A 13,909-nucleotide genomic window follows, 5' to 3' on the forward strand; every position below is an offset into this window, starting at 1 on the left:
GAATCACTTTAAAGTGCAAGACGATCGAAAGTGCATGAGTAGTGCCCTAGCTAGGACAACTCTGCCTCAGTAATACAAATCTCACAAACACTTCACACATCAATAACACAGTCACAGTGGCAAGGAGTGGACAAGCACGAATGTATGTCATCGGCCAAGGGATAAAATAGGCCTTTGTGTGTGGACTTTGGAATTGCACACTTTTACACTGACATAAGTCTCTATTGGCCAAGAAGACATTATTAATCCACAGTGACGTTCACTTCACTGACTTAAACAGCTCCACATACAACACATTGGGGTACTATTCTGTCTCCACACAAGATGCAAGACAGCATCCTCTCAAAGTCATTACGGAACAGGAGAATCCATTCTCCAAAGCACATTTGGAAGGAATAACGTTGACAAACTTCTGTGGGTCTGGTGTTGTCTTCTCTCCATCTTTTAGTGACATCATTGGACTGAGAGTCATTGGCTGATGGTATGAAATGTTTAACTCAAACCCAAATCACATACTTCATAGATCAATGTCAGGCTTGCTTCCAGGGAATGAGCTGTGGGCGTGACCAACCGAGCCAGAGACCCCGCCCTATTCAGTAGACCTGAACTGGGAACAGTCCATGTCTGTGTGGTCTGTCAGTGAGTGAGTTTGGCTGTGGACATATCAGATTTACCTGTGGATGGTTCAGCGTGTATATCTAGAGTTGAACTGAACTGACCCCTGCAGCTCTTGATGATCCAAGACTATGCCACATGGAGACTGTGTTCATGCTGTACATTAACAGTACGCCTCATCCAAACCAACGTTCATGTGGCAAGAACTGGTATTGTATCATCCAACCTTCCCTTTGCCGTCTGATAACCTGACCACAAGTCACGCCATCCAGTATTTCCAATGATGTTGCAAATATAAGGACTGCCAGTCATATAATCTGATGACCAGTTGAAAGGTTCCTATTGACTGAGATATGGAGTTGAGTACAGTACAGTAAGCACTACCCTGATAAGTAGGAGATTTCCCATTCCAGGTATGAACCATCAGCAGGAAGAGCTCTGGAAGGGAATAGTAACGTAGATCTACTTCTCCATATTTCATTTAAACATAATGGATCCTGGGCTTACAAACTGCATTATGTATATATACAGTATATCTGCTTAGTGGTTCAGGTCTATCTTGGAGAGAAAATCCCAGATGTTGCTCGGTAGGTGGTCCAATAGAATCATAGATTGACATTACAGAGTGACTTTGCACTACATGGAAACAACGTTTAACCCGGTCAGAAAAAAATTATCCAAACACTTTTTTGTCATGCAGCCTGTGACACGAACATTATGAGGCATGTGGATAGTACAATGGCTTTGCTTTGTGCCTCAGTAAAGAAACATTCCTCTATAGACATTTCTCTTGAGTTCTGATTCAGATATAGTGACCTGCTCTCCACACCTAGAGGTTCTGTCCCCAAACCCATTTAACACAGACACTATTAAAATATGGTTTCATTTAAGGAATTACGTGTCTACAATTGTAAAGAAAATATGTATTAGTGGGTGTGGTTAGTGTGCGTTAGTGCTTTGCGTGTGATGAACAGTGTGTGTGGTACGTGTGAGACGTGACAGTGTGTGTGTGTGTACACACGTGTTTGGGTACATGTGAGACATGACAGTGTGACAGTGTGTGTGTGACATGTGAGACGTGACAGTGTGTGTGTGTGTGTGTGTGTGTGTGTGTGTGACGTGACAGTGTGTGTGTGTGTGTGTGTACGTGTGTGACGTGACAGTGTGTGTGTGTGTGTGTGTACGTGTGAGACGTGACAGTGTGTGTGTGTGTGTGTGTGTGTGTGTGTGTGTGTGTGGGTACGTGTGAGACGTGACAGTGTGTGTGTGTGTACGTATGAGACGTGACAGTGTGTGTGTGTGGGTACGTGTGAGACGTGACAGTGTGTGTGGGTACGTGTGAGACGTGACAGTGTGTGTGTGTGGGTACGTGTGAGACGTGACAGTGTGTGTGTGTGGGTACGTGTGAGACGTGACAGTGTGTGTGTGTGGGTACGTGTGAGACGTGACAGTGTGTGTGTGTGGGTACGTGTGAGACGTGACAGTGTGTGTGTGTGGGTACGTGTGAGACGTGACAGTGTGTGTGTGTGGGTACGTGTGAGACGTGACAGTGTGTGTGTGGGGGTACGTGTGTGTGTGTGTGTGTGTGTGGGTACGTGTGAGACGTGACAGTGTGTGTGTGTGGGTACGTGTGTGTGTGTGTGTGTGGGTACGTGTGAGACGTGACAGTGTGTGTGTGTGGGTACGTGTGAGACGTGACAGTGTGTGTGTGTGTGGGTACGTGTGAGACGTGACAGTGTGTATGTGGGTGTATATTATAAAGATTACGTGGTCTCCTCACTGGGTGGGGGAGCAGTCATCTAAGTCCAGCAGCTCCCTCACCAGTCTCTCTCCAAACTGCGCTCGGCTATAGCGCTTGACGTGGTAGGCATCAGACATCTTGTACAGGATATAGGCGTTGTTTATGGCGATGCTGATGGTCAGCCAGAACACCTGCTGCCACGTCTTGTTGGGCTTGTGGAAGATGAAATACCTGAAAGAAAAGACCAACCCTGAGTGGCTAACTGGGATCTTGACAAATTGGTCCTTTTTTAATATGTGTCAGATGTCCATCACATCCAGTTGATAATCTGAAATTAGACAGAGTTACGACGGACGGAAGGGCACATAGACAGACAGCTGGGAGGATATCTTGTCTCCATGACTAGGTGAGAGGCATTGGTTAGTGGTGAGGAGGAGCGATATTCAGCTAAAGTTCTGGTTTCTGACTCTCCAGACGTAATCTGCAGTTCTGCACGCTCACACGTGTTGTCCTCTGAGGTACAGAACAACATCTAATTACTGTCCAATCTCCAAACTAATTGGAGGCAGAGAGAGGTTAGAGAGGGAGAGAAGTAAAGTGACATTCTCCCTGCTGTGTGTGTGTGTGTGTGTGTGTGTGTGTGTGTGTGTAGCAATATGCCATCTATCACTCCTCTTGTCCCCTTAATTGAAGGCTTCCGTCTTTGACCTGTTCTCCATTTGGGACATAGAAATGCACCATGCTGTGCATATCAGAAGATTGCTATATCATTAATGCGATTCCTGAAACATGTCCTTCTCCAGGTGTTGGACGATCGAATCTGGAGCACAGGGGGAGTCAGGCTGACTCTCTGTCTAGCAGCACGGGGGGGAGTCAGGCTGACTCTCTGTCTAGCAGCACGGGGGGAGTCAGGCTGACTCTCTGTCTAGCAGCACGGGGGGAGTCAGGCTGACTCTCTGTCTAGCAGCACGGGGGGAGTCAGGCTGACTCTCTGTCTAGCAGCACGGGGGGAGTCAGGCTGGCTCTCTGTAAAGCAGCATGGGTTGGCCAGCCCTGTGCTATGATGATGAACATTCATATAGGCAAACACCTTTCTTCCATGGTGACAAATTAGTACAAATTACTACAATAGATCCAGTATGTCAACTAGTGGGCTAATTAGTGACTCACTTGCTGTACTTGTCGTCATACTTGCAGATGTAGCTGAGGTGTGCAGCGAAGGCCTCCACAGCCAGCGGACAGGGAATCTCACCACTTTTCCTCTTGATGATCATCCCTGGAACCCAACACATGACTCAGAGAAGGCTAATGGGAGCTGGAACCCAACACATGACTCAGAGAAGGCTAATGGGAGCTGGAACCCAACACATGACTCAGAAGGCTAATGGGAGCTGGAACCCAACACATGACTCAGAAGGCTAATGGGAGCTGGAACCCAACACATGACTCAGAAGGCTAATGGGAGCTGGAACCCAACACATGACTCAGAGAAGGCTAATGGGAGCTGGAACCCAACACATGACTCAGAGAAGGCTAATGGGAGTGGGAATCAAATTTCACTGAGTTAAAAAAAGAAGTATTATGTAAACTGATGTTCAGACTCGGTGACAAAGTACAATACAAGTGACATTTGGGGCATAATATCTTAACAGTAAAGTATAGCCCAACTGTAACTGGATAAAGAGTGATGCTGTACATAACTAAACTGCAGGCCTCAAAATCCAATTTTGATGGTTTCTCACTATAGCGCCAAAATAACCAATATATTCTGCAGAAAATACCTTGATCTGTAACAAGAAAAACAGGACTGAGTGCTTACTAGTGTAGCTAGGAGAAACGCATTTTTAAAAGTATCAACCCAATACCTAAAATAAACTGATTACAGGTGAAGCACCACATGAAAAATAGATGAACATGAGGAGTTAGTGTAATTATGGAGGTAGCTGCGAGGGAACAAGTCTAGTAGTCCCCTGGATCCCAATTGAACCATTAGCAGGCCTTTGATACGGTTACTGACTGAACCTCCAACTGTAGCTTCCATAAAAATGATCCTCAGGTAGTTTATGCTAATTACACTACAAATTGGAAAGTTACTGGAGGGTAATTTGAAAAATAAATGCGAGATCAGAGTAACCTCATTTCAGTCAGGAAAGACAATGGATTTTTTTCTTAACAGAATTTAAGAATATAATTTAGCAGCAGACTTGGTAAGGTCTCAATTTGGAAATATTTCTGACTCTCCCTCACCATTGCCTCAGCTTCAGTCGTTCACATGATTACTTCATTTCACAGCCATTTCACCAATGATACAGTGTTATATTTATTCAAAGGTCAGATGGCTTTCTCTGTAGCTATAATGAAATGCTATGACCACCACTTAACCATCCAAAGAAAATAATGACTAGTATGTATAAGAAACGATTGGAGGGAAAACAGAAGGTTGGGGTGGGAGGGGTTGTGTTTTGCTGTATTTTGGGTTTTTATATTATCAGTAGTGAGATAATTTGTACTGGATTAAGGGACAATGAAAAATACCTACATCCTCTCTAGGATTCATTCAGATTGGGTGGATTTTCCTCATTGAATACAACACTAATGCAGCTTTTGTTTATTTGCATGTTTTTATTTTATTTAACCTTGATTTAACTAGGCAAGTCAGTTAAGAACAAATTCTTATTTACAATGACGGCCTACACCGGCCAAACCCGGACGACGCTGGGCCAATTGTCCCTATGGAACTCCCAATCACGTCCGGTTGTGATACAGCCTGGAATCGAACTAGGGTCTGTAGTGATGCCTCTAGCACTGAGATGCAGTGCCTTAGACCGCTGCGCCACTAGATAGTGGAAATATGAACTCTCCATCGATTCCACTCATCTACTCTGGATCCATGATGTTTATCTATCCAGATATAATGCATTTTCTCACCTCTTATTTTACAAATGGGATGAAATGTGTCTGAGGTGAGAGACCTTTTCACATGCCACACAACAGGGATTTTCTCATTATCTCTGATCATCACTCCATCCTCATACAGGGAGAGAGAATGATGAGGTGTTTCATGACGGTTCCCCAGCAGTCTACAGGGTAGATTATGAGTGCATTAACACCTAGGAGTTACTTTGATCTGGGAAATCCACATCATGTCAATGGTGGGTGGTGGGTGGTGACTCATTTTGTATCAGTCAGCCCTAAAGAGCTTCATAATGATGCTCCATTTCAGAACATTCTAGTGATGCAGTAGGTTGACATGATCAAAATAAGTAGAAACGTTTTGTTTTAAAATTGAAGGCAGTTCACCACAAATCTATGCCCATGATTGAACACAGTTTAAACATCCACCTAAACGCATCTGAATGAAAATGTATGAAAAAGAAAACGTTATTAATATAACACTGGTTGCAGAGCGGGAGTACTCACCTTCCTTGGTAGGTGAATAGGCGTTGGTAAGGAAGCAGAAGTGTCCCTTGTTATACCAGCTGATGAGGGAGGTGTTGCCTCTCATCATGCTGCGGGACTGGCCTCTCTGCTGTGGGCTCTCAGGGTTCACCAGCATGCACTGGGGCAGGCCGGTGCAGTCACTCTTCCTGGTGCTCAGCAGCCCACAGCAGTAGATCTCTGGCAGAGGACAAACACACACCTTTAGACATTTGGGACACGTTCAGGATGGTACAACATACAAAAAGGATTTTCAGCTAAATGTTCCACCGCACTGCTAAATTTACTTCTGTGTGCACAATGTAATGTACTTGTGAGAGTTTTGATCCTGATGTGTGCTGAATATAACCCTCTTCTTTCCTATAACCCACCCTCCTGCTAAATGAGACATGGCCCAGATTAGGCTGGACAAAGTTGAATTACTGTTTAACGGATGCCCCGCCTCACTTTTCGCCACACACCGAGAGAAAAAAAAAAAAAAAAAAAAAAATCAGATGTTATTTTTTGGCCAATATCATCTCTTTGTTTATAATGCACTGTCCGCTCTCCCTTGAGGCTTTCCCAAGTTGATGCCCAAGAGACCAAGCAGCCTCAGACCACCCGCTCAGATCATGTTCAAGCCTCGGATTGGACAGTGAAACACACACGCTCACACCTGCAGATGTTTAATTTCTCTCTCATGCAGTCATGGCTGAAGCCAGCGCAAATTCCAACTATCTGTGTCCAGATTAAACGTGGGACGTATCTCATTAAACAAATAGTTGTTTAAATGCATTGTTATTGCATCATTTTCAGATCTATTAGAAGGGAATAATAGACGAAACAAAGTAATTTCACCAATTAACTGGCCAGAGATCAGGGCATTCATCAGCAAAGACACAGTGCAAACTGATAGTATTTTGGACAACCAAATTGAACTCAAAATGATTAATGAATTGAAGTGTGTAAGCTGTATGGTGATTTGCGATTCATAACTTACATTTTACCGGTACGACCAGTAGTAGTAAACCAACTGATAACACCAAGACGGAATGCGTTTGAAGTGAAGATGCGCCGCGGAGAACAGCTAGCAAGTACATCGCCAGTGGCACGCACACACTTCGTACAGATCAGCAGGTGGGGCTTTTCGTGGCAGCCAGACGAGACAATCGAAGGAGAATGCGGTGAGCAAAGTTACTGGGCTCGAATTTAGTCACGCTTCGGAACCCAAACCGGCTACGCGATCACGACACGCAGGTTATAATATCAAAACAAACTCTGAACCAATGACATTAATTTGGGGACAGGTCGAAAAGCATTAAACATTTATGGCAATTTAGCTAGTTAGCTTGCACTTGCTAGCTAATTTGTCCTATTTAGCTAGCTTGCTGTTGCTAGCTAATTTGTCCTGGGATATAAACATTAGGTTGTTATTTTACCTGAAATGCACAAGGTCCTCTACTCCAACAATTAATCCACACATAAAAACGGTCAACCGAATCGTTTCTAGTCATCTCTCCTCCTTCCAGGCTTTTTCATCGTTTAACTTATATGGTGATTGGCATCTAAACTTTCATAGTATTACCACGACAACCGGCAACACAGTTCTTCTTTCAATCACCCACGTGGGTATAACCAATGAGGAGATGGCACGTGGGTACCTGCTTCTATAAACCAATGAGGAGATGGGAGAGGCAGGACTTGCAGCGCGATCTGCGTCAGAAATACGAATGACTTCTATTTTAGCTCTTGGCAACGCAGACTCGTTGGCGCGCGCGAGCAGTGTGAGTGCAATAATTGAATAACATATATTCCTAAATTTATTTTGTAACGCTTGCGGTGTAGTCAGGGTATTCTATATAGATTGATGCTTCTAATTGTGCATGTTATAAACAACATCATTTTTTTTATGATTAAGGGTTATACTCTATGGCTGGATTTATGTATTTTTTCCAATGCTACGTTAATTTTGCAGACCTAACTTGATTGACCCTCTTTCTACAAGACCTACTAGTCTGAGAGACCTAATCATATTTGTATGAATATTTTGTTAACGCCTAGGCTATAGAGATGCATTCACGTAATTAACTCGTTATTATGCAACATTTTAAATTTGATTACAATTATTTATTGTCAATCATTCTTGAATTTGTTAGGCTATACAATTAAGTAGATTAATGAACTGATAAAAAATAAAATTATGTATGAATGTATTATCATTTTTGAATATGATAGAATATTGCATTCTATTATACATTCTATGTGAATAATGTTCATTACTGTTCATTTGTGTATTCATAATAATAATAATAATCGGAAAATCAGTCTGAAATTGAATATTTCGCCTATTGTTCATGTCCATATAGCCTAGGACAATGTTGTAAAGTACTGTTATTCCTTATCCAACTCATGAACAAATTAGATTTTTTTGTGATTTTTTTTGCTCGCTCGCCTCACTTTTCTGGGGGGAAAATCTGTTAAACAGTGAATCAATTTTGTCTGGCCTTACAGGTGCCCAGTCAGTGTTGAGATTGAGATCAGAGGATAAAGCCTAGAGGAGGGCACTGAGGACAGACTCTCCCTCTACCACCTCTTACTCAACAAGGGGTGAAAGAAAGACAATGGCATTTCAAATTTTTATGGAGTTTAAAATTATTCATATCTCACTAGGCTGTTTGCTCTGTTCATTAACAGTAGGATGTACTGGTGCTCTCGGTTTCCAAAATAAGAATCAGGAGAATTTAATGTACGTCATCTTCACAGTTTACTGTATGGCCAGTTACGCAGCTTAGTGGGTGGTAGGCATGGAAGCAGAATACACACAATTTACATCTTGGTTCTCAGGGAAGTCTCAAGGTGAACTTCAATTGACAGTCTTCAATTTCAGTGCTACAGTAGCCGGAGGTCGTTTATGGTAATTAAAAACGGCAGAGGATGAGCAGGAAGGAGATTACAGTAATGTAAAGAGAGAGAGAGTGAAAGAGAGGAAAGAGGTGGATGGAAAGAATGAGGAGTAAAGAGATAAATGGGATGAAAGATTAAGATCTACCCTGTTTCTCAAACTCCTGGTACAGGTTGAGGCTGGTGATGCTGGGCCCGGTGAAGATGATGCTGTTGCGGCCAGAGAGGTTCTGACACAGCTGCTTGGCCACCATACTGTGGAGCTGAGGCTTGTTCTTCAGGGTGGCCAACCCATCAGGACCCTGGCCCTCCTTCAGATGCACATAGATCTGGAAGAGAGATAGAGACAGTCAATACCACCACAATGTCATCAGGTATCCTAGCGTTTAAGAGCATTGGGCCAGTAAACAAAAGGTCGCTGGTTCGAATCCCTTGAGCCGACTAGGCAAAAAAATCTGTCGATATGACCTTGAGCAAGGCACTTAACCCTAATTGCTCCTCCTGTAAGTGGCTCTGGATAAAAGTGTCTGCTAAATGACTAAAATGTCAAATGTAAAATGTCATACACTGACATATACAAATGAATACATAATGATCTCAGGAATGGTCTGTGTAGTGGCTAGTGTTCCAATTAGCCACATTGATGTGGCTCCTACAATCTGAGTTGCTGGTTTAGCTCCATTGACTACCATTTACATTTAAATACTTCTGATCAGACAAGTTGATTGATACGCTAGTTCTCATCACACAATGTAGTTGACAATACTAACCCTGTAGTTTTCTATTGACAATAATACTAACCCTGTAGTTTTCCATTGACAATAATACTAACCCTGTAGTTTTCCATTGACAATAATACTAACCCTGTAGTTTTCCATTGACAATAATATTAACCCTGTAGTTTTCCATTGACAATAATACTAACCCTGTAGTTTTCCATTGACAATAATACTAACCCTGTAGTTTTCCATTGACAATAATACTAACCCTGTAGTTTTCCATTGACAATAATACTAACCCTGTAGTTTTCCATTGACAATAATACTAACCCTGTAGTTTTCCATTGACAATAATACTAACCCTGTAGTTTTCCATTGACAATAATACTAACCCTGTAGTTTTCCATTGACAATAATACTAACCCTGTAGTTTTCCATTGACAATAATACTAACCCTGTAGTTTTCCATTGACAATAATACTAACCCTGTAGTTTTCCATTGACAATAATACTAACCCTGTAGTTTTCCATTGACAATAATACTTACCCTGTAGTTTTCCATTGACAATAATACTAACCCTGTTGTTTTCTATTGACAATAATATTAACCCTGTAGTTTTCCATTGACAATAATATTAACCCTGTAGTTTTCCATTGACAATAATACTAACCCTGTAGTTTTCCATTGACAATAATATTAACCCTGTAGTTTTCCAATGACAATAATATTAACCCTGTAGTTTTCTACTGACAATAATACTAACCCTGTTGTTTTCCAATGACAATAATACTAACCCTGTAGTTTTCCATTGACAATAATACTAACCCTGTAGTTTTCCAATGACAATAATACTAACCCTGTAGTTTTCCAATGACAATAATACTAACCCTGTAGTTTTCCAATGACAATAATACTAACCCTGTAGTTTTCCAATGACAATAATACTAACCCTGTAGTTTTCCAATGACAATAATACTAACCCTGTAGTTTTCCATTGACAATAATACTAACCCTGTAGTTTTCCATTGACAATAATACTAACCCTGTAGTTTTCCATTGACAATAATACTAACCCTGTTGTTTTCTATTGACAATAATACTAACCTTGTTGTTTTCTATTGACAATACTAACCCTGTTGTTTTCTATTGACAATAATACTAACCCTGTAGTTTTCCATTGACAATAATACTAACCCTGTTGTTTTCTATTGACAATAATACTAACCCTGTAGTTTTCCATTGACAATAATACTAACCCTGTTGTTTTCTATTGACAATAATACTAACCCTGTAGTTTTCTATTGACAATAATACTAACCCTGTAGTTTTCTATTGACAATAATACTAACCCTGTAGTTTTCTATTGACAATAATACTAACCCTGTTGTTTTCCATTGACAATAATACTAACCCTGTAGTTTTCCATTGACAATAATACTAACCCTGTTGTTTTCCATTGACAATAATACTAACCCTGTTGTTTTCCATTGACAATAATACTAACCCTGTTGTTTTCCATTGACAATAATACTAACCCTGTAGTTTTCCATTGACAATAATACTAACCCTGTTGTTTTCTATTGACAATAATACTAACCTTGTTGTTTTCTATTGACAATAATACTAACCCTGTTGTTTTCTATTGACAATAATACTAACCCTGTAGTTTTCTATTGACAATAATACTAACCCTGTAGTTTTCCATTGACAATAATACTAACCCTGTAGTTTTCTATTGACAATAATACTAACCCTGTAGTTTTCTATTGACAATAATACTAACCCTGTTGTTTTCTATTGACAATAATACTAACCCTGTTGTTTTCTATTGACAATAATACTAACCCTGTTGTTTTCTATTGACAATAATACTAACCCTGTTGTTTTCTATTGACAATAATACTAACCCTGTAGTTTTCCATTGACAATAATACTAACCCTGTAGTTTTCCATTGACAATAATACTAACCCTGTAGTTTTCCATTGACAATAATACTAACCCTGTAGTTTTCCATTGACAATAATATTAACCCTGTAGTTTTCCATTGACAATAATATTAACCCTGTAGTTTTCCATTGACAATAATATTAACCCTGTAGTTTTCCATTGACAATAATACTAACCCTGTTGTTTTCCATTGACAATAATACTAACCCTGTAGTTTTCCATTGACAATAATACTAACCCTGTAGTTTTCCATTGACAATAATACTAACCCTGTAGTTTTCCATTGACAATAATATTAACCCTGTAGTTTTCTATTGACAATAATACTAACCCTGTAGTTTTCCAATGACAATAATATTAACCCTGTAGTTTTCTATTGACAATAATACTAACCCTGTTGTTTTCCAATGACAATAATACTAACCCTGTTGTTTTCCATTGACAATAATATTAACCCTGTAGTTTTCCATTGACAATAATACTAACCCTGTTGTTTTCTATTGACAATAATACTAACCTTGTTGTTTTCTATTGACAATACTAACCCTGTTGTTTTCTATTGACAATAATACTAACCCTGTTGTTTTCTATTGACAATAATACTAACCTTGTTGTTTTCTATTGACAATAATACTAACCCTGTTGTTTTCCATTGACAATAATACTAACCCTGTTGTTTTCCATTGACAATAATACTAACCCTGTTGTTTTCTATTGACAATAATACTAACCCTGTTGTTTTCTATTGACAATAATACTAACCTTGTTGTTTTCTATTGACAATAATACTAACCTTGTTGTTTTCTATTGACAATAATACTAACCCTGTTGTTTTCTATTGACAATAATACTAACCCTGTTGTTTTCTATTGACAATAATACTAACCCTGTTGTTTTCTATTGACAATAATACTAACCCTGTTGTTTTCTATTGACAATAATACTAACCCTGTTGTTTTCTATTGACAATAATACTAACCCTGTTGTTTTCTATTGACAATAATACTAACCCTGTAGTTTTCTATTGACAATAATACTAACCCTGTAGTTTTCCATTGACAATAATACTAACCCTGTAGTTTTCCATTGACAATAATACTAACCCTGTAGTTTTCCATTGACAATAATACTAACCCTGTAGTTTTCCATTGACAATAATATTAACCCTGTAGTTTTCCATTGACAATAATACTAACCCTGTAGTTTTCCATTGACAATAATACTAACCCTGTAGTTTTCCATTGACAATAATACTAACCCTGTAGTTTTCCATTGACAATAATACTAACCCTGTAGTTTTCCATTGACAATAATACTAACCCTGTAGTTTTCCATTGACAATAATATTAACCCTGTAGTTTTCCATTGACAATAATACTAACCCTGTAGTTTTCCATTGACAATAATACTAACCCTGTAGTTTTCCATTGACAATAATACTAACCCTGTAGTTTTCCATTGACAATAATACTAATCCTGTAGTTTTCCATTGACAATAATACTAACCCTGTAGTTTTCCATTGACAATAATATTAACCCTGTAGTTTTCCAATGACAATAATATTAACCCTGTAGTTTTCTATTGACAATAATACTAACCCTGTTGTTTTCCAATGACAATAATACTAACCCTGTTGTTTTCCATTGACAATAATATTAACCCTGTAGTTTTCCATTGACAATAATACTAACCCTGTTGTTTTCTATTGACAATAATACTAACCTTGTTGTTTTCTATTGACAATACTAACCCTGTTGTTTTCTATTGACAATAATACTAACCCTGTTGTTTTCTATTGACAATAATACTAACCTTGTTGTTTTCTATTGACAATAATACTAACCCTGTTGTTTTCCATTGACAATAATACTAACCCTGTAGTTTTCCATTGACAATAATACTAACCCTGTTGTTTTCCATTGACAATAATACTAACCCTGTTGTTTTCCATTGACAATAATACTAACCCTGTTGTTTTCCATTGACAATAATACTAACCCTGTAGTTTTCCATTGACAATAATACTAACCCTGTTGTTTTCTATTGACAATAATACTAACCTTGTTGTTTTCTATTGACAATAATACTAACCCTGTAGTTTTCTATTGACAATAATACTAACCCTGTAGTTTTCCATTGACAATAATACTAACCCTGTAGTTTTCCATTGACAATAATACTAACCCTGTTGTTTTCTATTGACAATAATACTAACCCTGTAGTTTTCTATTGACAATAATACTAACCCTGTTGTTTTCTATTGACAATAATACTAACCCTGTTGTTTTCTATTGACAATAATACTAACCCTGTAGTTTTCCATTGACAATAATACTAACCCTGTAGTTTTCCATTGACAATAATACTAACCCTGTAGTTTTCCATTGACAATAATACTAACCCTGTAGTTTTCCATTGACAATAATACTAACCCTGTAGTTTTCCATTGACAATAATACTAACCCTGTAGTTTTCCATTGACAATAATATTAACCCTGTAGTTTTCCATTGACAATAATATTAACCCTGTAGTTTTCCATTGACAATAATATTAACCCTGTAGTTT

The 13,909-nt window shown here is 39.1% G+C and overlaps 1 protein-coding gene across 1 annotated transcript in view; it reads right to left on the reverse strand.

Moving 5' to 3' along the window:
* Positions 1–2,317: 2,317 nt before the first annotated feature.
* Positions 2,318–13,909, reverse strand: part of pgbd5 (piggyBac transposable element derived 5) — a 32,224-nt gene continuing 20,632 nt past the window's right edge. Inside the window, exons 4-7 of the mRNA XM_038990671.1 lie at positions 8,823–9,003; positions 5,777–5,974; positions 3,527–3,632; positions 2,318–2,587 (exon numbers count right to left, since the gene is read on the reverse strand). Coding sequence (XP_038846599.1) covers positions 2,392–2,587; positions 3,527–3,632; positions 5,777–5,974; positions 8,823–9,003 — 681 coding nt within the window. The 3' untranslated portion in view covers positions 2,318–2,391. The remainder of the gene's footprint in view (positions 2,588–3,526; positions 3,633–5,776; positions 5,975–8,822; positions 9,004–13,909) is intronic.

The sequence above is a fragment of the Salvelinus namaycush genome, chromosome 4 (genome assembly GCF_016432855.1).
Source record: "Salvelinus namaycush isolate Seneca chromosome 4, SaNama_1.0, whole genome shotgun sequence".
NCBI lineage: Eukaryota > Metazoa > Chordata > Actinopteri > Salmoniformes > Salmonidae > Salvelinus > Salvelinus namaycush.